Source organism: Haemaphysalis longicornis, unplaced genomic scaffold (assembly GCF_048455015.1).
Source record: "Haemaphysalis longicornis isolate Haplotype H1 unplaced genomic scaffold, Haemaphysalis longicornis Haplotype H1 scaffold_1, whole genome shotgun sequence".
Classification (NCBI taxonomy): Eukaryota; Metazoa; Arthropoda; class Arachnida; order Ixodida; family Ixodidae; genus Haemaphysalis; species Haemaphysalis longicornis.
This window is the reverse complement of record NW_027526203.1, coordinates 71,289,091-71,310,444: the sequence shown is the minus strand read 5'-3', so window position 1 is coordinate 71,310,444 and position 21,354 is coordinate 71,289,091. Positions and strand designations below refer to the sequence as shown.

The 21,354-nt window shown below is 47.1% G+C and overlaps 1 protein-coding gene across 1 annotated transcript in view; it reads left to right on the top strand.

Moving 5' to 3' along the window:
- Window positions 1–10,334: 10,334 nt before the first annotated feature.
- LOC144164514 (DNA repair protein SWI5 homolog) overlaps window positions 10,335–21,354 on the top strand; it is a 37,412-nt gene continuing 26,392 nt past the window's right edge. The window contains exons 1-4 of the mRNA XM_077694988.1: window positions 10,335–10,685; window positions 16,391–16,439; window positions 17,697–17,803; window positions 20,206–20,300. Coding sequence (XP_077551114.1) covers window positions 10,627–10,685; window positions 16,391–16,439; window positions 17,697–17,803; window positions 20,206–20,300 — 310 coding nt within the window. The 5' untranslated portion in view covers window positions 10,335–10,626. The remainder of the gene's footprint in view (window positions 10,686–16,390; window positions 16,440–17,696; window positions 17,804–20,205; window positions 20,301–21,354) is intronic.

The following is a 21,354-nucleotide window of genomic DNA, read 5'->3' as shown; positions in this document are numbered from 1 at the left end:
CAAAGCTTTTGCGGTCCCCGTAGACTTCGTATTAATGGAAGTCGACTGTATAATTTCCCTAGTCACAACATGTCGAGGAACCCGCATTTTCTCCCGGCACGGTGCGCCAAATTTTGTTCCACTGCCTTGTGATCTTGTCTTAATCTTTTAAGGGGTTACCACAAGCAATGACGGTGACAAGAGGTGCGAAAACCCTAACTCCATGGGTACAGCAGATGGTGGGAGTGACAGCGACAAGCGAAAAAAATTAGTACACTGCCGCCAAAACCCTCCGCCGTCATCGCTGCCGCTTGCTTATGGGCTGCTTCTGGCCAGCAAAAAGCTAGTGGTGGTGAAGGCCCATCGCCACCCCAGCAACCTGGGAATATATTTTTTCATTTGTCGCTGTTGCCCACACTACCAGTTTGCAGTACCCGTTGAGTTAAGTTTTTCCCGTTGCTCGTTGTCGTCGTTGCATGTGGTTACCCATTCAATAAATACTCAGACAAGTGAAGCCTTGACTCCTGAAGTTTCTTTTTGTTGCTTTGCTTTAAAAACTCTATAAACACTAGGACAAAGATATTCATATTTGCATATGTTTGATTCGTTCAATTCAGTCAGTTTTTGCTATTTGTATTTGATACGCAGTCCAAAATTTCATATTGGCACATCTGTACTTTGTATAGTATTATGCAAGAATAAAGCTGACCAATTGTTTGAACTTTCTAGGGAACGTGAAAGCAGTTGAAAAAACAAATGTACGCAGAGAACAAAATCTCACTGGTAATAATCGTATGTAGAAACCAGGGTCGGAGCAAAAAAAGAAATGCCAACAGTGGATACCTGACACATGGTAAATGCCCCCAACGGAGAAACTTGTGATGCGTCCATGTGAAGGAAGAGAAAGAGCAGGCTCAGAAGAAGTTGGCCGAGGGTGGTGCGTGAAAATTCTAGTTGAAGGCTGTGAGATGAAGAGAACAGCACAATGGGGCTGTTGGCATTATTGCCATTTTGAACCTCTTGTCCCGGAAAACAAGAAGTCAGAAAAATCAGATGGCGAATGGCTTCAGCATATAAATATTCAGTTGCCATTACACACTGGCACAATAAGGCAGATGGAAGTGCCACTGATGTGTCCAAATGACTGGACAGTCTAAAAAATCGATCAGTGATCATGTTACGTAGAGATCGAAGTCAAGTATTTTTTTAGAATTAATTTTTCATCACCTACTTGTTTAAAAGAAATTTTTGTTGCATGAAAACTTGCTCACACCTAGAGCAATGCATCAAGGAATGAGAGACCTGAAGAAGGCAACACTTGGTGAGGGGCGTGAGAGAGGAAGACCCAGGGGCAAAAAGCGAATTTGGATAGAAGCAATCAGAAATAGAAACAGGATAGAAGCAATCAGAAATGCAGCAGACAGTCCTTTGTTCTGCAGTGTACACAAATAGGCTCAGGATGATGACTACAGCATGAGCAAAGTGAGAACAATTCTCGTCTAGTGATGTGGAACAGGCCATGGAACGCCCAGTGTTAGAGAGAAGTAGCGATTGCTACCTATTCTTCGGTTACCTACGGGACTCCTCAAATCTTAAAACCTTGCTTGTATTGCTTAAGAAAATTTCTGCCAAATTGCAATTGCATTAGTAAATTTCAATCTTTTGCAAATAACTTCTAAAACGTCAATGCACAGCAATGCTTGTAGTGCGATCATAGAGAAAAGGCAGCATTGAGTGCGCTCCACACCAATGGTCGGGCACCAAACATGAGTGCGTTAACTTTTCCGTTACAGCATAAAATTGAGCAATATTTAGTGGTTTAAGAAAACAGCTTTTCTGTGCTAAACATATTGGTTAGGCACATATTGCAGTGACATAAAATGCAGATTATTCGACGCACTTTCCAACGACACCAGTTTTAATAATTTTTTACTAAATATTGATTGCAAAAAAAATGATCAAATTCAAAATTTTTGTCTAGGCATCGAAAAAAATAAAAACAAGGAAGTTGTGTATAACAAACCACCAGTAGTAGAAAAAATTTAGAATATACATATTGTAGGTAAACCTTCCGAAAATGCGTCCTAGAAAAAAAAAATTGATTTGCTCGGAACAATGTGTCAGATATCAAAGAAAATGCTAGCACACGTGGTGCCCACGCCTTGCGGTGAAGCCCAACCTCTATTTCAAATTTCGCAATTTTGGATGGTTCTCCGGAAGAAATCTGGTGGTTTGACATTATTAAAGACACCAATTAGTCCCCATGTGATGTAAAAACAGCTTGTCAATGATTACACCCAGCACAAGATTTAAGGCAAGCAAGTGATGCGAAGAAATACACTTGGAGTTGAAAACCACTCGGTGGTGGATGCTTGTTGACGTTCCGACCGTCACTTACCTCTCAGAAATTTAATTTACAGTTTATCATCTTCTGACTCACTATGGTAACCCTGCTTGCAGAAATAAGTTGTGCTGCGCTATAATCATGGCCAGCAAGCTTTCACCAAGCAGCTGTCGTGCTATTAAGAGAGTTCAGCATTGTGATCCTCCTACATTGGAGCGCCACCTAACAATTCCGAAAAAAAGACAAAAAAAATACAGTATAAAGAATGTTGGAGACTTTGTCAGAATAGACAGTCCTACTAAGAAGTGACACTAGACCTCTGGACCCTCGTACAGAAATGAAACTGCCCGGTGAATAGCTGGCAATGTTCAAGGCCGACTGGGAGCACTCTCCTCGTCTGAACTGATACCCGACGACTTGGTGTTATCTTTCAACTTTCAGCTGAAGCTGTTATCGCGGAGGTAAGGTGTGGGTGAAGTGGAATAATGAGCGGCATGCATTTTTCGAGGAACAGTAGCGGGTGACGTAGGCACCACGGCAAATCGGCTTGAAGTTGGGTAACTGCGTAGTAGCGCCAAGTATGAATTTCGCAACGCAAGAACGAAACCAGAACTTCTGGAAATTGGCTGAAAATGCCAGGTCCACTTGCTAGACATGTGGGGGACCTTCAGAACTAACAAGCTTTCACAGAATAAAGATACACTCTCCGAACCAAAGATCACTAGTAAATAGCTGGTGTCATTTTCAGGTAATTATCCCACCTCAACGCTGTCAGATTACAAAGCTGACAACATAATTTGGTATTTGACTTGCTAGGAGCATTTTGATAAAAAAAAATTAATGGTAATGCAGCATAACCCTGAGTGGCATGCATTTTTGTCAAGTGCAACAGCTAAGCCTCCTTTCGCAAAAACACAAGCACTTAAACTAGCAATAAAACGCCATCAAAAATATTAGTGTCGCTGGAGTAGGAAAATTTAAACTAACCACTGGGGTGCATTAGGTGTACGAGAAGAGACTACAACATGCCGAAATCAGCAGTATAAAGCATTGATCACCGGTGATCGATTTAAATAGGCATGGTAACGAAAGAGCCATGTGGGTGCACCACTGGTGCACAGTACTTGTTCGTTGTTAGCAGGGAGTGTCTTCATAGCCCTTTCCTTGCTACAGAATAAGTCATGATATGCATTCTTGTGAAACCCATTTGATCTTCCAAATCCTGCTTGCAAACGCTAAAAATTACCCATTCTGTCTTCTCCGTCAGAAGTAATTGGAACACGGGAGCTGTGGCCAAACTGCATAAGAGCGCCATGTAGCGGCACCGGTGAAAAACGAAAGGACGAGAACATGCGTGCACACCTGTCGTAGGCGATGGCCCATCTATGCCCCGCAAACCACTCCTTTTAACCTGGCTCCAAGCATTCTTTGCGGCATACTGGTCTCGGCAATGGCGCTGATAGCAAAGACACATCTGGCAACATCTTTGGCACACTACGCAGGCGTGCTGCCGGAGAATCCGCTTTTTTCGTTGTGCTGTGGTGGCCTCTGGTTGCACCATTGAGAAGTGATATGGCAGGGGTGCAAGTGGGCCGCCGCTGCCTGTAGCGGAAGGGGAATCAGCACTGAGGTGCTGGCGTTCATTTGTTTTACGTGAATTTTACAGCCAGCCTAAAGCTGCAAAAGGACTAACTATGCTGGAAGACGCACGTTTTCAATGTGGGAAACATCTGAACAAGCGTGCTACGCTCGTTTCTTTTTTGCAGCGGTTCCGCAAGTGTCACTACGGGGGTTGGATATCTGAGGATGTGGAAGGGATGTTTTTATGCCATTTGTTTTTTTTTTTCGAGCTGTGCCAAGGAAGGGGAGGGGGAAATGGGCATCTGTCAGACAGCAGCATAAACGCAGGCCTGTAATGTGGCCTTTACAAATATCATTGCTTGATGCTGGTATGTGGATTTCAGCGATGCAAAAAATTTACGTGGCTGCAGATTTGTTCAATTCTGCCGTTATTTTTTTCTTCTGTTTCCTATCAACAAGCATAAATTCATGTGCAGGTTACTTTTGTGAGCGTTTTGACCAAAGCAACCGAACTTCCAACATATCTCAGAAAATTTCTTTCTGTGGTGCAGTTTTGTTTGTACCCGCACCTGTTCATCCTAGTCACACAATTACACTTAATTCTTTAGAATTACTGTCAGTTTTGAAAAGTTGGCATTGGTTCATTCCTTTTAAACAGTGGCAAGATCACAGATGAAAAAAAAGTGGTGCACAGGAACTACACTTCTAATGAAATTGTAAGCTTCTCATTATTAGGATCAATACATCTCCCAGCAGTGGAAGGCTGTATGTAGATAACAACAAAAAAACATGCATCCCTTTCCGCAAGCATGCCAGGACAAAAATAATAATAAAAAATTTTCCTAAAAGGATTCGAGCCACCACACTCGAATGGTGCGCTGTTTCTGACGCTCTAGACCACTCGGCCACGGCGCAACAAGTGACCCTACTTGACTGCCGTGGACACAAAGCTGACGCTTAGCTTATTATGTTGTGCCCCTCTCTGAAAAAGTTTTTTTTTATAGTACTGCCGGCACACCAACTGATCATTATTTGAATAGTGCTTGTCCACTAAGAGTCTCTTGACCTTCCACCACGAATATCTGATACCCAGAGACTGTGTTACTCATTAAGCTAGGAAATACGATTGCAAATTTTAACTCACATGCAAGTTTACCCATTGAAAAAATATGCTCTACATACTTTTGTTTTGCACTTTACGATAGAAACATTGGTTGACTTTGATTCTTGGTTTCCTAGATTAAGTTGAGTAACTCTTCTTGTGGACTTAACATGCCTTACATTTTCTACACGCAAGCCAGTCGTACACTCATATGCAGCTTCCGTTAAGCGAAGTCAGCAAAGCGTCGCTAGCCACAAAATAATTATCGCATACATAGCCTGAAGGTACTTTCACTTCGTTGCTCTCACGAAGTTTTCTACGCTCTACGAACTAACAAAATAGAGGCATATTCATTGCGGCCCGAATTTTGTTGGTGCCCACTGGCCGCCTTGGTCAACGAGCCTGTCATACCACGGCAACTTTCGGTCGGCCGGTGTGTACGTATCGTCGGCGGAGTAATATGACAAGGCAATCTCTGGATTTGAATTGCCAGCAGGTGGTCGTCACCGGTGGTGTGAATGCCTGGTGCGACTGCGACAGAACACAGAATGGGGCATTTATGCATGGTGCCATGGCGAACAGCTCCTGATTTGTCCACTCCCATTTTGGGGTTGGCATATGTCGATAGAAACAAAAATTTCACTTTTCATATTTCAGTTTGCCCGGTACTGCATTTTGTTTTCTCCAGGGAAACCGAACCCGGTTGCATGCTTTCACTACCCAGGCTCAGTTACAGTAGCAGGCAGCAGTGGGGTCACCACGGAGCAGACCGGCTGACCCCTGCCAGACTGTTTCTGGCCTCCTCCGACAGGGCCATGCGTACGCACAGTAGCGTTCTGAAAGAGGCGGATTGACGCTATCACAGGGATCTGCAGTGATTTTTTTTTTTAATTTTTAGGTGTGTATGCGATCAGCACCATCCCCGAGACCAGTATGCTGCGAAGAATGCTTGAAGCCAGGTTAAAAGAAGTGGTTTGAGAGGTACAGGTGGGCTATCGCCGTTGGCAGGGGTGCATGCGTGTTCTCGTCTTTTCGTTTGCCGCCGTTGCAGCTACACGGCGCTCCTATGCGTTTCGGCCACAGCTCCCATCACCTGCATGTATATCCATATACGTAATCCAGCTTCTCACCAGGAATATACCTGCACTGCACTGTCTCGACGAAGAACGGGATCGAAAGGGCAGATTTTGCGAAATACTTACACCCGCAATAAGAACAGTGGCTCCCTGTAGGCCAAGGCATCGATAGAGGCAGGGTCTGCCTCTCTTCAGAAACGAAGCAGGTCACCCTTTCGCCACTCGTACATGTGCACGGGCTGGGGTGGAAATTTTGGACCAGCCCCTGTAATGACAGTGCAGCGAGCGACGTGTCGATGGCACATGATACCGAAATAAATACCTCCGAAACAGTGCTTACATGTGCATGTACAGTCAGGCACAATTTGAAGGTTATCGCGGGAGCACCGAGCAAGCAAGACCAGAGCGCCGTTCCGTGGCACTTTTTTTCATTCGCGAAGATAAGATTATGCTGCCCTCCCTCACCTCTTGAATGTTGCATAGAATTCGCTCACCCCCTTCTAGAAAGGCCGACTGACAAAGTATTTTCTTCATTCCTTTTTGGGTGACGTATCCGCGTTTCGTTCCTCGGCAACCTGATAACACCGAAGATAGTACCTCGGCATTGCGGAAGCAAATTACAATTTTTTTACACAACAATGCTCCAGCATGCCAGCATAGTTACCCTGAGAAGGCTGCGTATCAGTGTCGATGACAAGAGAAAAGGATAAAGAAAAAAAGAAGCGAGCGCGGCATTTATCATTTTTGACAGCAGTCTGCGCACTGCCTGGAACAGCCATGGCAGAAGCAAACCTAGCATAATCTCATTGTGGCCGATGCTAAAAAGTGTCACGTTATGGTGCTGTCGTCGCGATCGGTCGGTGCTCCTGCGATAACCTTCAAATTGATCCCAACTGTACAGGGCTGTCCACTCTTGGTGCGAACACGGCATAGCGTGGCCGTGCTCCACATAACACCAGTGCACATGCCGCAGCCGTGCATTGAAGCTAAGCGGCGCAGGCGCATAGGGATTTGGAGGTGGGGCTTCGTGCCGTCTGCTAGCACGGGAGCGTGCCGTGATTGCTTTGCTGTGAACCACGCTAAACTCTCGGCATGCTTGTAGCACCTTAGCGCGCCGAGACTACGTTGCGGGAAAGCCCACTCCTCTCACAGCGCCCCGTTGTGTGTTTTCTGCGTACAACAACTGAGCGCTTCCTCTTTTCAGGTCCACTGTCCTAGTTAAATGCATGTATTGTTGAAGGCATTTAAGAACTGGTTTGGCTGTAGTTATAGGGTTTAACGCTGCAAAATGAATCTTGCTACGAATGCTCTGTAGAGAAAGCCTCCGGATAACCACCTGAGGCTCTTTTTGTGCACTGATACCGCACAGCAAACACGCAATATTCCGTTTCGCCCCTTTTGAAAAGCGGCACCCGCTACTGGGATCGAAAATGCGTCCCCCGGACCAGTATATCCAAGCACCCTAACAACTGAGCCTTCAAGGCGGGCCAGGTCAATTCCTGGCGTGTCTCTCAGGACTTCACCGCACCCTAGAAGTAAAGAAATTCAGAAAACAAACCCTTATTTTTTGTGCGTTCTTTCTAAAGCAGATGGCCCTATGACCGGATGCGCCAGCTGGCCCATCTTTTCAACATGTTACTGGCTGTGAGTTTTCCGTTGCAGAAAAAAATACCAAGAAAATTCTGAGCGTCCCCGGCACGCGCAGTGGATTTAGTAAAAATAAAAAAACTGGCAAAAAACTCAAGGAGCAAAAAAAATGCGGAGCGCTCGTGAGTGTGTGCCTCGCGGAGACCACGGAGTCCCAGGCTCGCGGAGTGGCTTTAGCAAAAAAAAGAAAAAAAGAAAGAAGAACATCCAGTGCTGTTGTCAACCGCCACCGCACATCTAAAAAAGCTCCAGCGCTAATGCTAACGATCTAATGGTAAAGATGAAAAGACACCCTGTTTGGAAGAGGACACCGCGACCGCCACATTCTCAGGAAGCCATTATGGATAATTGGAGACGTGGCTACGAGTGTGCCAATCCTTCCCGAGACGACTTGCAGATCCTGCCACTGCTGCCTCAAGTCGATGACGAAGAGATGGTGAGGATGACTTTCTATCCACCACTCGCCATGAAGAGGACAACGACCTCTTTGATGTATATGGCGACAATCACTAGCACCGCAACTATGCAAATAAGCAATGATATTCAAACTTAACTGTGTCCGGCAATGTTCATCTACAAAAGCTCTGCCATTCAAGTCTTGTGCGTGAGTGCAAGTTTCTATATTTTTTTTTTTGATCAGAGAGTGAATGCTAAGCTTAGCTCGAAGACGCTCGCGGATTGCTCGATGCGACTTCGAATGTGATCAACGAACTCATAGAAATCGACAACAAATATTGTAAATATGAAAAGGAATCAGAATATGTTCAGTACAGAATGCAAGTTTTTGTTTATATGCAAGTCATCGGTTGCATTATTTATAATAGCATATTGAAAACGTTTTGAACATACTGGTGATTTTTCAGGTCATGGCGTTTGGCTAGGCCATGTGTGTGGGAATAGTAAAGAAAATAATGCAGAAGTTGTGGACGTCAAGAAAGGAGAAGCTGTGCCGCAATTGTGTAGCCTGCAACTGGTGGCCACAGCTCCATTACTCACATAGGCCCATTGCAAGGAAGTGCGGGTCGTAACAGAAAGGAGGATACGTAGCAGGTGGCAACAAAGGGAAGGGCCGCTGTTTCCCAATAACTAGCCAGGTAGGCAGTGCGGCCAATGGCATATGCATTATAATGTAGCAGACTAGAGTGGGACCAATCCAGGACCCAGCCGGAGAATAGGACGATTGTGCTGGGAGACTGCTTGAACCATCTTGACGATGCGCGATATTCATATACATGAAAAAAAGCCAACACATATCCAGAGCACAGTCGCAAGATCGCAACCCAGTCGCTGTGACAAAAGTTTCGCGGAGGCAATCGCACAGACACCCATGTGCTGTGAAATACCAGTGCATAATAAATAAATCCTCGTGTCTGAAATTATACGTAGCTCTCCTCTACAGCGTCTCTCATCAAACCAAACCAAGCCCGTTCTGAAATGTTTGCAACAATAGATGAATTTATCTGGGACCGTGGACCTGCAAAGAGAAGTCGCTCAGTTGAGCGCAGAAAGCACACAAAGGGCCGCCGTGAAAGAAGTGGGCTTTGCCGCAAAGCGGTCGCGCTACAAGCATGCCGAGAGTTTGGCGTGGTTCACAGCAAAGCAATCACGGCGCGCTCCCGCGCTAGCAGACTACATGAAGCCCCGCCTCCAAGCCCCTATGCGCCTGCGCCGCTTAGATTCAATGCGTGGCCGCGGCTTCTGCGCTGGCGCTCCGCGGAGCGCGGCCACGCAGCGCCGTGTGCGCACCTAAAGTGGACGGCCCTGTACATTTGTGCACGTAATCGTAGAACCCCTGTAATACTTACCAAGGCTGTTAACGTTTACATCGATGTAATAACTGTCCCAGTAGTAAGCGTAGTGACACCATAGCAGATGCGAGCCCACAGTTACAAATATGTTCAACAACGACACCGTTGAGTGCGTAACTAACGTTTATGTGTGCTTTCGCAAGGAATGACACGTAGCTTATCCGCTTTGAAAGTAGCCTACACTTCTACCACGAACACTTAAGGCAACAGCACCGTCCTTGTGTGTTTTCTTCTGAATGTGAAAAGCGCGATATTACATATCTAAGCAATTACCCCCTCAAAGAGCTTGTCGCTAGCCAAGGCGTAGGCGGGCACGAAACCGAGCTAACAAATCGCCGCCGTTGCGCCGTCGAAGTTGAATGTACGAAGCTGAGGTGCAGACTGACGAGAGGCTCTGTAGCTCCCTAGGAACTAGGAACGTCAGATGGAGTAAAAGCTGCCATTTCAAACCACGACAGCATACAGGCCGCCCGGCCGTCCAGTCGAAACGCTACCGGAGAAAGAAGCACGGGCAGACGACCAAAAAAACGCGCAAAACAATGTTGCCAGCATGGCTAAAGCGGCTAAAGCACCTCGATTTTTCATACTGATGTTGGGGACGTTTTGAGTCACAAAAGGACAGCGTTGTGTGCATTTAGGCCGATTTGTCGTTGTCAGGTTTTAGTCGGATGCGTATGTTTTTTTTGTGCGTCAACATGTAAACTGATGTAAAACCAGAGTTATGTAAAACCGTATAAACAATGACACCTCTCACCAGAGTAACTCTGACCTCTCACGAGTCATGCGGATACAAAGGGCTGGCCACATCCATATCCGCATCCATCAGCGGCAACGGCGCGTTGCTCGTGTTGGTGCTCAGCTTGCGCGTAGTTTTTTTCCCCTTTGCTCCCTCATACTTGTTACACCAATGTAATAGGCTGAGAAAAAAAATTACACGTGCACCATAAATTTGCACCGGTAACCATACAGCGGTGAACGGCTGCACCGAGTGGCTGAGAAAGCATTCTTCCGTGTTGTCGCCTGCACGCGTGCGAGCGGTTGTTTTAAACGCTGCCTTAGCAGCGTCGTGGCTGCGTAAGCCTGGCCAATATGTCTGAGGCACCCAAGTCTTCGGAGACGACGCGCAACAAACTGAAGATGCCGTCCAGGTAAGTGTACAGAGGTCAAAACTGTTAACAACAACGCTTGAACGCGCGGCTTTTGATACGTGCAGCACAGCCTACTGATAGCCACCGGCGTGACCAGCGAGATTAGGGGACGGCGCTGCGACAGATAGGCATGCGAAAGCTATTGCCGATGCTTCCTTGTTTGGGATGGGGGAAGGGGGGGGGGGGGAGAGGTTTTACGCCCAAAGCCCCTCACCACGACCGGTTTGCCGGGCGACCGCAGCGCTAGCCGCGGCAGACCCGTGCAACTCTTGGTCGGTCCCGCCCGTCCTGCCACGGAGATTACCTTCAGCGACCGTGAACGGAACTTTGCAAAAACGTGCGTCGTAACGTTCTTTGCGTGTATATCTACTACATACTTTAACAAAATCATGCAGAAATGTATAATAGTAGGTGGAAGCCTCCAAACAAAACGGAGCGGCGATTAAGTGCTGTCGTCTTGCTGCTGAGCCGTAGGTTGACCCAACTGGGGAGCGTGTTTGAAAGCTTTGCATTCTCCCACGGATTCTTCTTCTCTCTTTTTTCTTTTGCAGATACCATGCGTGGTTACTGAATCTTGAAAAGCTCACTCTAAGTGAGGGGATTACATGTGGCCGTGGTGTACGAGCAGCTTGTTAGTAGAGTGGCTAGCAGGCGGTAAATACACATAAGTGCGCATTAAATTTGGTAACAAAGGGGGCCCCCAAACACATGTATAGCAGCGTAGTTTATCACCCAGCGGTTCTACTCTGCTTCATCTAATATTTCACGTGCTTATATCGCCGTATTAAATACATATAAACACATATGGGGCAGACACTTATAGGCGTTAACGTTCCCAAATATTTGGCGAGCGATTAGATGTCATTACATCACCGCCTCTTCTTGCAAAAGAAACAATGAATTTTTTGTCTAAGCCGCTGAAAACAAAAGAAAAATAGAGATAACACGTGCCGCAATCAAAGTTCGAAATATATAAACGCAGGACGAAATTTTTGCGCTTGGGGAGGAGGAGGACAAACTTTATTTATCCCATCCGTTGGGATTCCGGTCACTCCAAACCACTGAGGGGTGTTTTCAGGGAACTAAATTTTTCTCGTGTGACTTTTGGTGCAAATGTGTTGATGGTAACAAAAGCGCTACTATTTTCTTTCTAAGAAAGGTCTCGCGCCGGACCCATTGGTGCCGAGAGAAAAAAATAGCCGAATATGAATATTCCGTAATTTATTCCGATACGCCTTTATATGTTCTGCCTCCCCCTCCCTCCTCGCCCAATGGAATTTATTGTGATGGCCTTCTCGTGAAGAGTTTCTTTTTTGGGGCGTTTTTATACAGCTGGCGTTCTGGGCTGCACCTGGAAGCCCAAAAGTTTCTTGGCGGAGCAGGCACTTACTGGTGGGACCACTTTCGCTATACACAAACAAATGTTAATTTCATACTGTTACGTGTATGGAGCATCACATTCGGGTCAAATACCCATATGTAACACCCATGTACGTGGTCCACTTAGTAGTTCTGCAATCGCAAGTGCACTCACATGGATGGAATACCTCGCACGGAAACATCGCGTAACGTCTGATATATTTTCACACAAACCTCTTCTTTTGTGGATTGAACAATATAAATCTCGTTTTCTCTTGAAGCAAAACATGCTGACCTTGAGAAAGTTATGCCCGCAGGTAGGCTGTACAAGCGTTTCTCTTCTGTGCATCACGCCTATGCGGCCTTTATATGCCTTCCCATACGCGAATTCAACCAAATAAATTCTTCTTCATTCACCTGCACTATGTGGCAGGACTACTGTACACTCTTACTTCGTTTTAAACCCAAAAGGGGCAAGGAATATGCTTCATCCACGCTGCAAAAGGAGGAGCGCTCCCCAGCCAGGAACGTAACGGCTTGTGGGGACCGACCCAGTGTTGCGCATATCTGCCGAAGGGGGTGCTGGGTGTCGCTGGCTCCGTGTCGCTCTCTGGGCGCTGTCTTGAGCCTATATTAAACATCTGACACTGATAACCAGCGCAGTGTCGTTTTCGCCTTTGGTATGGTTCCGATGTGAGGAAAAGTTGAATGTGGGTCGGGCATAGCCATTCTAACGTGGGTTGTGCAGGAAAGGACGAAACAAAAGCGTTGGCTCAGAAATCGCCTCAAGACGTTTAATATTGGCGCGGTGAAGTTTGAGCACGCATGCGCAGGCACACAAAGCAAGGGGAGGACTCTCGAATGGCTCCACGTTTTCATGGTCATTTTTAATAGAGGAATCACCCGCAACATTATTTAAGCGTTAGTTTCTTTTATTTTCACACCCGCAAAGAAGACCATGACACAAGCTGTCCTCGAAGGAAAAAAGTTCAAGAAATGCAACTGATTTATGAAACTACTTTTATAACATAAACAATCGTTCACATATGCTCAATGCCGGAGCATTTCCCCTCGCCTCTGAACAACTTCTTTCATTCTTCCATCCATTGTGTAGTAGTGTCTGAGCACGAGTGTGGCACGAACATATGTGCTCGAGATATTATTTTAATAAAAGCAGTCCCAGGCTGCATCAACTTATGCTTCATACTTTCCTGCACAACCTACGTTAGAATGGCCATGCCCGGCCCACATTCAACTTTTTTTTTACATCGGAACCATACCAAAGGTGAAAACGAGGCGACGCTGGTTATCAGTGTCAGATAATGTTTAATATAGGAGTTGGCGGCGGTCGTGGTGAGGGTCTTTCGGCGGGAAACCTCTCCCCCACTCCCAAACAACGAAGCATCGGCAATAGCTTTCGTATGCCTATCTGCCGCAGCGCCGTCCCCTAATCTCTCTGGTCACGCCGGTGGCTATCAGCAGGCTGCGCTGCACGTATCGAAAGCTGCGTGTTCGCGCGTTGTTGTTAACAGTTTTGACCTCTCTACAACCGTGCGCTGCCGTGCGGGTGTGTATGAAAGTCGCGTCATTTGTGCGTTGCTAAAGCGTGTCAGCCACACTTGACCAGATCATCTAGCAGGACAGAGCTAGCAGTGAACGCTATTACCACCTTCACCACCACCAAGTGACGGAGCTTACGGTGTGCTGATTGGGGCTTATTGGCGATGAGTGGTGCCGCCTAACTCCCGGTGACGTGCGGTGTCATCTGTGTCTGCAGTTTCTGGGCTCTAACCCGACCGACTGTATCGAAGAGCGATTTTGTTTAGTTTTATTATGAGCTTGTCAAATCTATAAATACCCCAGACCCACAACAAATTATCAAAACAGCAACTTGTCTTTGCTAGCTTGCGTGCAAAGTCAAATGCTCAGAACTGCAGAGTCTCAACTGCGTCGACTTAGCAAAGCTGTCAGACATTAAGACTCGAAAGCAAATAAAACATGTTTTCTCTTGCGTTGTTGGTGTGCTGTTCCCAACACTTCTTATTTTTGTATATCACCATCAGAATTGCAGTTACAAGCTTAGGCATGTTTTGGAGGCTCAGAGGAGTTTCTTACACTACGTAGTATTAATTTCCTTCCAGACCAGCTTTCGTTGTGATTGCCTGTGAGGAGCAGTGGCCTAGACAGAAATATTTTACCGGGTGGGCTTAAAGGAGCCATGAAGACAAAATACAAGTTGGGTTTATTAGAAAGACCGCTTAGTCCCGATAACAATGATACCAATATCATCGCCATCTTCGAAGAAATAACGGAGATATGAAAGAAAACGTGTGAAGCAGTCGCGACCCCCTAGGCAATTTCTCGCAACTTTTCTATGACGTCACGGAACCTTGTTTGTGCAATTGGCGGCCGCCTAACTGACCTGTCGCGACGACACAAGACTGGACGTCTGTAAAGGGGCCTCTAGTTCCATTTCACCGCATCACTTGAATGCTAACGTGCAGTTAACGCACTGAAAATTATGATTTATTGTTGGCCCGTGTAACGTCATTCTTGCTCATAACACGTCACTGTGGCGCAAAATTTGAAAGTTTTTAAATACTTCTTGCTTTTTTTTCGTTAAAAAGCATCTTTTGTGGCTCTAATGGAGCTGAGTGAGATACTGAATCCTAGTTCTTTCAAATTAAACGAAGTTGTATTTTCTCTTCATGGCTCCTTTAACAAGGGGGGTGTCTAAAACATTTCAAAAAGATAGTCTGCTCCCGTACAGTATCTTCTTTTTGTTTTATTATCTTATTCCTGTTTTAAAGCAAAGCTTTCTACCTGTACCAGCCAACGGTTTCATCTTGGTGTGCACGAAAAGAAACTCCCGACTAGGCTAAATAAAACTACTGGCACCGCCAGCGATCGAACGTATAACGGCTGCCAGAATCTCTGGTTTCACTCTTTGTAGAGCCACGTGTGTGAATTCAAGGGATGTTGCATGGGCAATTGTTGTGGGTGTCATTCACAGCTTTGCTTTCCAACCACCTTCACAGCCTGGACTAGAGGTAAATTTTTTTTACATTTAAATTTATAGATGATGTGTGTAAAAAGCACGGACGGCAAAAGGCTTGAAGGAGAAGGTGGGATGTGCCGCTTATAAAAGTTCGGCGGGGGGGGGGGGGCGGAGGGTTGGACATGTACCCCTGGCTATGCCCTTGGCGAGGAGGATAAATGACTGAATTGTGGGCTGTTTATGCACTTGCAAATGCATGGCTTAAAGGAGCCATGAGGACAAAACACAAATTTGGTTCATTTGAAAGATTGCCTTGTTATAATCATACTGACACCATTGTGAAAGCACACTTCGCTCAAATAAGCTACATAACTAGGAAAAAACGGAATGGCCATGCGACCCACTAGCTCATTTCCCGCAACAGAACCTATGACGTCATATGAGCCCAGCTGTGCGATTGTCTGAGGATGGAAAAAGCAAACGCAAATTAGGCACGGCTTATAGGCTTTCCGAATGAACTATTTTCACCTAAGTGTAATGCATATTCATTTTACAGCAGTAAGAATGGTGCGGTAAACAATGAAAGTTACGAAAACGCACGCAAGCATAGACGTACTGATGCGCACTGCTGCTGGTACTGGGCGCACTATGCTCGTTTTAGCTGCACAGCATTCCGCCGCTTTGAAGTTGTTTTACAGGACACTGGCCAATTGGCGTAAGCAGCGTTGTCTTACGTGACCATGTTCGTCGAGGATACCCCAGGTTTCACGAGACGATCACTTTTTACAGTAACAAAAACAACACAGGTGCAAATACGCTCAAAAACAAAGCAACGGCGGACAACGGTTCATGGATTACTATAGCAGCGCCATCAGGGAGGGCTGACGGACAGCAAGGCCGCAAACCGTAATGACACAGTGGAAGTTTTGCTTGAATACACGCGCTTCTGACGTCATTGCTGACATTACGAAAACCTACGATTTGGCGGGAGAATCAAAATCTTAACCTAAATTGATCAATTTCTCAATGAATACGGCATCACTTGCTGCCGGAAAAGTGCTGGGGGCACTATAAAATGCGAAATCTTTCGAATAAAACAAACTTGTATTCTGTCTTCATGGCTCCTTTAAGTTCATGCAATGTTCGTGATGCGATTGACAGCCATCAGTAAACATGATTGTAGTGGTGGTTCTGTTTGATGGCAGCACTGTTTAGCGGGAGGTGTGGGTAGCCTTTCTCCTTTGTGTGTGCGTGGCGAGAATGGGGCCGAGGTCAAAGTCAAACTAAACACTGTGGAGCCAGTCGTGTGAGGCTCTGTGCATGCCGATGACTGCTTTCTCTTGCGCAGGCGGTCCAGGCCGAGCCTCTCCGCTGCTCACCGGCCATTCAGCTCACCGGTGAGGCCGTCCTGAGAACCAGGGGGAATGCCTAGGCGAGCATGTCACCCATCTGCACATGGGAAATGCTGCTGCGTTGCACTTGCTCACCCTGACTTGTACCAACACACCTAACCACCCGAGCACTGTGCTATTGAGAGCGACATCATTCTTCACGAGGAGGAAAGGGGGGTGGGGGTCAGGAACGGAAGGTGATTCTCAAAAAATGTAGCCTAATGTGGTGAATTATAAAAGTAACCTTCTAAGCAGCGCTCGCAAAGTGTTTGCCCCCCGAAGGATCCCTTGGGTTGCACGGACCTCTGAGCATTGATGGCACTAGTTCGCCATGGGGTGAAGCAGGAATCCCTTTTCCTAGTTTTCGGTTGGCCCTGACGGGTGCAACAGAGTAGCGCGGCAGCCCCATCGCACACTGAACTGTTGGATTGTGGTTGGCATTTGTCCCATTGCCTTGCCAGCACAGGTAATGGTGGTGGAGCATTCTGGGGATGAATTCTCTAAAGCAACGGGCATCGAATGCGAATGCATGCATTTTGGGGATGGAGTGTCGCTTGGGGGAAACTAGAAAACACATGGGGATTCCCTCTGTTGCACCCTGTGGTCCTGGTCCAACAGGGCACGCAACAGTGAGCATCGCTTTGCGTGTCATGTTGGACCAGGCCCACAAGGTGCAACAGAGGGAATCCCCATGTGTTTTCTAGTTTCCCCCAAGCGACACTCCATCCCCAGAAAAAATTCTAGGGAAGCTTGCACTCATGCGCAAGACTTGAATCGCGAAGCTGTTTTAGGTGAGCATTGACGGACACAGTTTTAGTACCATGCCCCGACTTTTGGATCGCGGCCTCTTCATCGGCCATGCCAACCATCCACGGCCGGGCCTTGCTGAGAACTGCGAAGACGCTGCACGCGAGGTCTCTTGTACTATACTGAGCGAACTGAGCGCATGTGCACGACGATGCAAGCTCCCACGCAAAGGGCTGTCCTACGATACTGAGCACATGCGCACCCTCCTCTTGAGTGTTGCGGCGGCCGCTGTCACTTGTCTGTTTGATGTCGAGTGGGTATTGCGACATCTGCACGATGCCTGCGTGATAGCAATCCTCGCAGGGAGTTTTCGGCGCGCACGAACCCCGAACTTACGGTCAGTAACAACAGCTCCGCTGTTAATACGTGCATTTGCATGCCAACACCAGCACTTTAGCGAGTGGGGCTCCTGGTGTCTAGTTGGGAGGGTGCCAGTGTGTGCTCTTTGGGTTGCAGATGAAGGCCGTGCTTGGGAGCAGCGGGGATGACCTGCAGTGCAGGCTGGCCGAGCTGCGCCGCAGGAGCTGCCAACTGGACCAGGAGATTCGTCAGCTCAGGGACCAGTGAGTGTGCTCCCACACGAGGCAGATGTCGCCTGGTGCATTTTGTGCATCGTGCATTTTGCACATTGTGTTCAGTGCAGTTGGGAAAGCATTGCCAGCGCAGGGAATTCAGGAGTCTAGTAGAGTACACACGTCAAGCATGTACGAGCACGGTCATCCTTCTTTGCAGGAAGAGGGCATTACACAGGAGGGGACACCATCTCTGAGATTATTCAGGGGGGCTATGTGGAGAACATGCTCAGATGGCTCAGTCGGGAGCAGTCAGGAATGCGAGTGCATGGGGATGGTGCCACCATGTCCAGTGAGTCTAGAGAACCATTAGTACTGCTAGGAAGAGTTCAGGAGGTGCATTTGTACAGCTTAGTCGATTGTTTAATGAAAATTGCTGGACAGCTACGTTAAATGACCATGCAGTGAGGCTGCTCTTGAGCCTGAGTAATGAAAGACAAGGTGGTTGAATTTTCCCTGATTGGAAGCGGCCCCCTTTTTCAGTACCTTTGATGCTTGGAGAGATGCAAAGGCCAGACTGAAACACCTTTAACAGTTACACTTTTTCTAGAACCTTCTCCTTGCTATAGACCGTTCCATCGGGCGAGGGGGAAACGTACTCTGGCGCGCAGCGGTCGCGGGGCGTGGGCCGCCTTTCCCCCTCTCTGGAGTGTGCGCGCTGATCACGGCGGGCCTGGCACGACTGCTTCTTTGCCTTGACTACGCTCTCTAGGCATCGCGTGTGCGGGTTTACCCCTACTTTACGCATTATTTTATTGAAGTGTTAATAAATGAGCCAGACTAGGTTCTTTTGAGTTGCTTGTGTGCTTTAACACGCAAGATTTTAGGCAATTTTGTTCTGCTGAGCTCTTTCTGTACACCTACTTTGGAGTAGTTGCAGAAAATTCTTCTTCCTTCTTTCCAAACTAAAATAGGTCACTAAAACTTGCCTCTGCCGGAGATGGTATTAGTAACATCTCCACCGTTGCTGCGGGTACATTGCAGTAAACCCAGCTCCAAGTTTTGTGTGGGCTGGCCTTGCATGGCGATTTTCACAGTGACACCTCCCTAGGTTGTCCCTTTCCCCAGAAAATCTGAGGGGAAGGGGGCTACTGAAGGGGATTCTACCTCCTTTCTTCGGGCGAAATAAAGTTGTTCACTCACTCACTCCAGCCAACACTGCAGTCTATTACCCAAATGTGATGTCTCTGTCGGCTACATCAAACCAAGCAACGCAAAAGAGAACGCTTGTCTGGTTGCCCAGCAGCAGACGCCTAATATGTCCTTATATGGCGCTCTCCAGGAGCTGTGTCGTTTATTTTATTTATGTAGTACATCAGTTACACGGCTAAATTGTGCTGCAGAGCAGCTCGAAATTCTAGAAAGAGGAAGTTTTGTTTATAGTTGGCGGCAGGCAGTGCACGGTGGCTGAGGGTGAGGTGTTTATATATCGATACGATTTAATACAAACTATGTAATTTGGCAAATAATTACGAATTTTAACCCCTGCAGAGATATGTAGCCTGAAGTCTGCTACACTGGCACACGGTACTGCTTGTTGCCCATGGTCGCCGAGCGTATCATGGTTAGATCATTTTATCAAACATCAGTTTTTGCAGTAAAGTGATCAAAATACCCGCCATACGCGATCCCAGACACACGCACACAAACAAAAAAAAATGTGACGAAGTATTGCATACATATATTCGACACGGCATCGTTTACCCACCGCGGACCACGCTACTTCGAGGCGAATTTCACCTCCCCTGCGTCCCAAAAAGCCGCCAATTTAAGCCAGATCGTTTAAACTGTTCCTATGCAACAACTTTTCTATTTAGAGTATATTACGGAAATGAACGCACAACGTGCTACAACGAAAAATTCACCGAGCTCCCGCAGGCGCCCATGCGCTGCGGAGCAAACGCCCAAGCCAGCGAATCAGCCAGCTACGAGAGGGCGCTGCGCACGAAAGATGCGGCGCCCTCGTTGGAATGGTCTATAGTGGAAAGAAGGCTCAGACTCAGAGAGCCTGAGGTAATTTGTCCGTGTTAATCCTGAGTGCGAGAAAGAAATCAGGCATGGGTTTTCAAGCGAAACCAGTAGCACCAGCTACTAAAAAAGCAACGATTCAGAGGCACTCCAGACCACGTTTTGTGTGCTGACCGTGGGTATTGCAGCAGTGTGTGGAACACAATCACCGCCTCCAGGGAGGGAGGTGGGCGTTGCTGCTTCTGGAGCTGGCCCTGTAGCCGGGGTCGGCCATCGAAGCAGGCACTCCCAACCTGTCACCCTGGAGTAGGTGAGGGCCCATGGGGTTTTCGCTACCACGATCCAGGGTCGGTCTCCAGAGGCCCTGACGCCCATTCAGAGCCCCGTGTGAGTGTGGTGCACAGGAGTTTCTTGGTACGGTGCAGGGGCTGCCGGGTGGAGGATCTGACGTGGCACATGAAGCGGCTGCACACGTACAACCACATCAAGGACATTGCCCACCAGGTGATCGGCACCCTGGGTGAGCTTCCTTGTGCGTTTCAAAGCACGTCATGTGAGCAGTGAGCCTGGCGCACCGCTTTGCTGTGCTTGATGTACCAAGCAGCAGCCCTGGTTGGTGCGTGGCACCATTACTGGAGGGCTGCATGGTGGCCAGAGGCCGTAGGTCTCCGGCGACGGTGGAGTGGAGTTCAAGGCAGAGATTGTGTTGACAGGACCAACTGTGGCCAGTGGAGAGGGGAATGAAGAAGGATAGAGCACCGCAATAGGAGGGAGTGAATCTGTGTGGGTTCTCTTCGATGAAAAGAGGACCTTTTTCATGACTGGGGCGATGCTTTCACACTACGTCGCTGCTCTTCACTGAGAATATAAACTTTGGGACTGTGAATTGAATACGAGTAGTAAATTCTGGCTGCGAATTGAATATTGCCAGGTGTGAATACTAAAGAATGGCTGCAAATCAAATAATACTTTCGAATAGGAATACCTCTGAACTGAATTAATGTCTGAAGTGGTGTCAGCTGGTTCATTTGGAAGAGGAAAACATAAAAAAATGCGGACTAATAATCGAGATATCACATACAAAGATGAGTGACTGTAAAGTCCTTGTTTTTGGCACTTTTTATGTTTAGGATATCTCTGCTTTAGGGTTTATAGAGCTCCTCTAAGATATATAAAAAAAACCTTGGGCAGTCAGGACTTAAAGGCCAACTGCAAAAAAAATTTACCTGCCCCAAATTCTCTTTCAATGTGTGGCATACACCACTAGAGTCCCTTGTGACCTGATCTTATACTCCATATGTGCGCAGAATTTTTATTTGAACAGTTTGAAAACACATAGCACCTACTGGCGTGCCGCCACAGCTGGTCACCACTGTGGTGAACTTCAGGATGTGACATTAGGTCACGAGAGGGCTGGTTTTGGTCTTAGAGGATGAGCAAGTAGACATACACAAGTTGCTAACTTCCAACAGCTTTAATAGCAGACGTCATATATATACATTAGAAACTGGCCCATGTATTTATTCACGTCACGTCCGTTTAAAAAAACCACGCTGTTTCTTTGATAAGGCCAC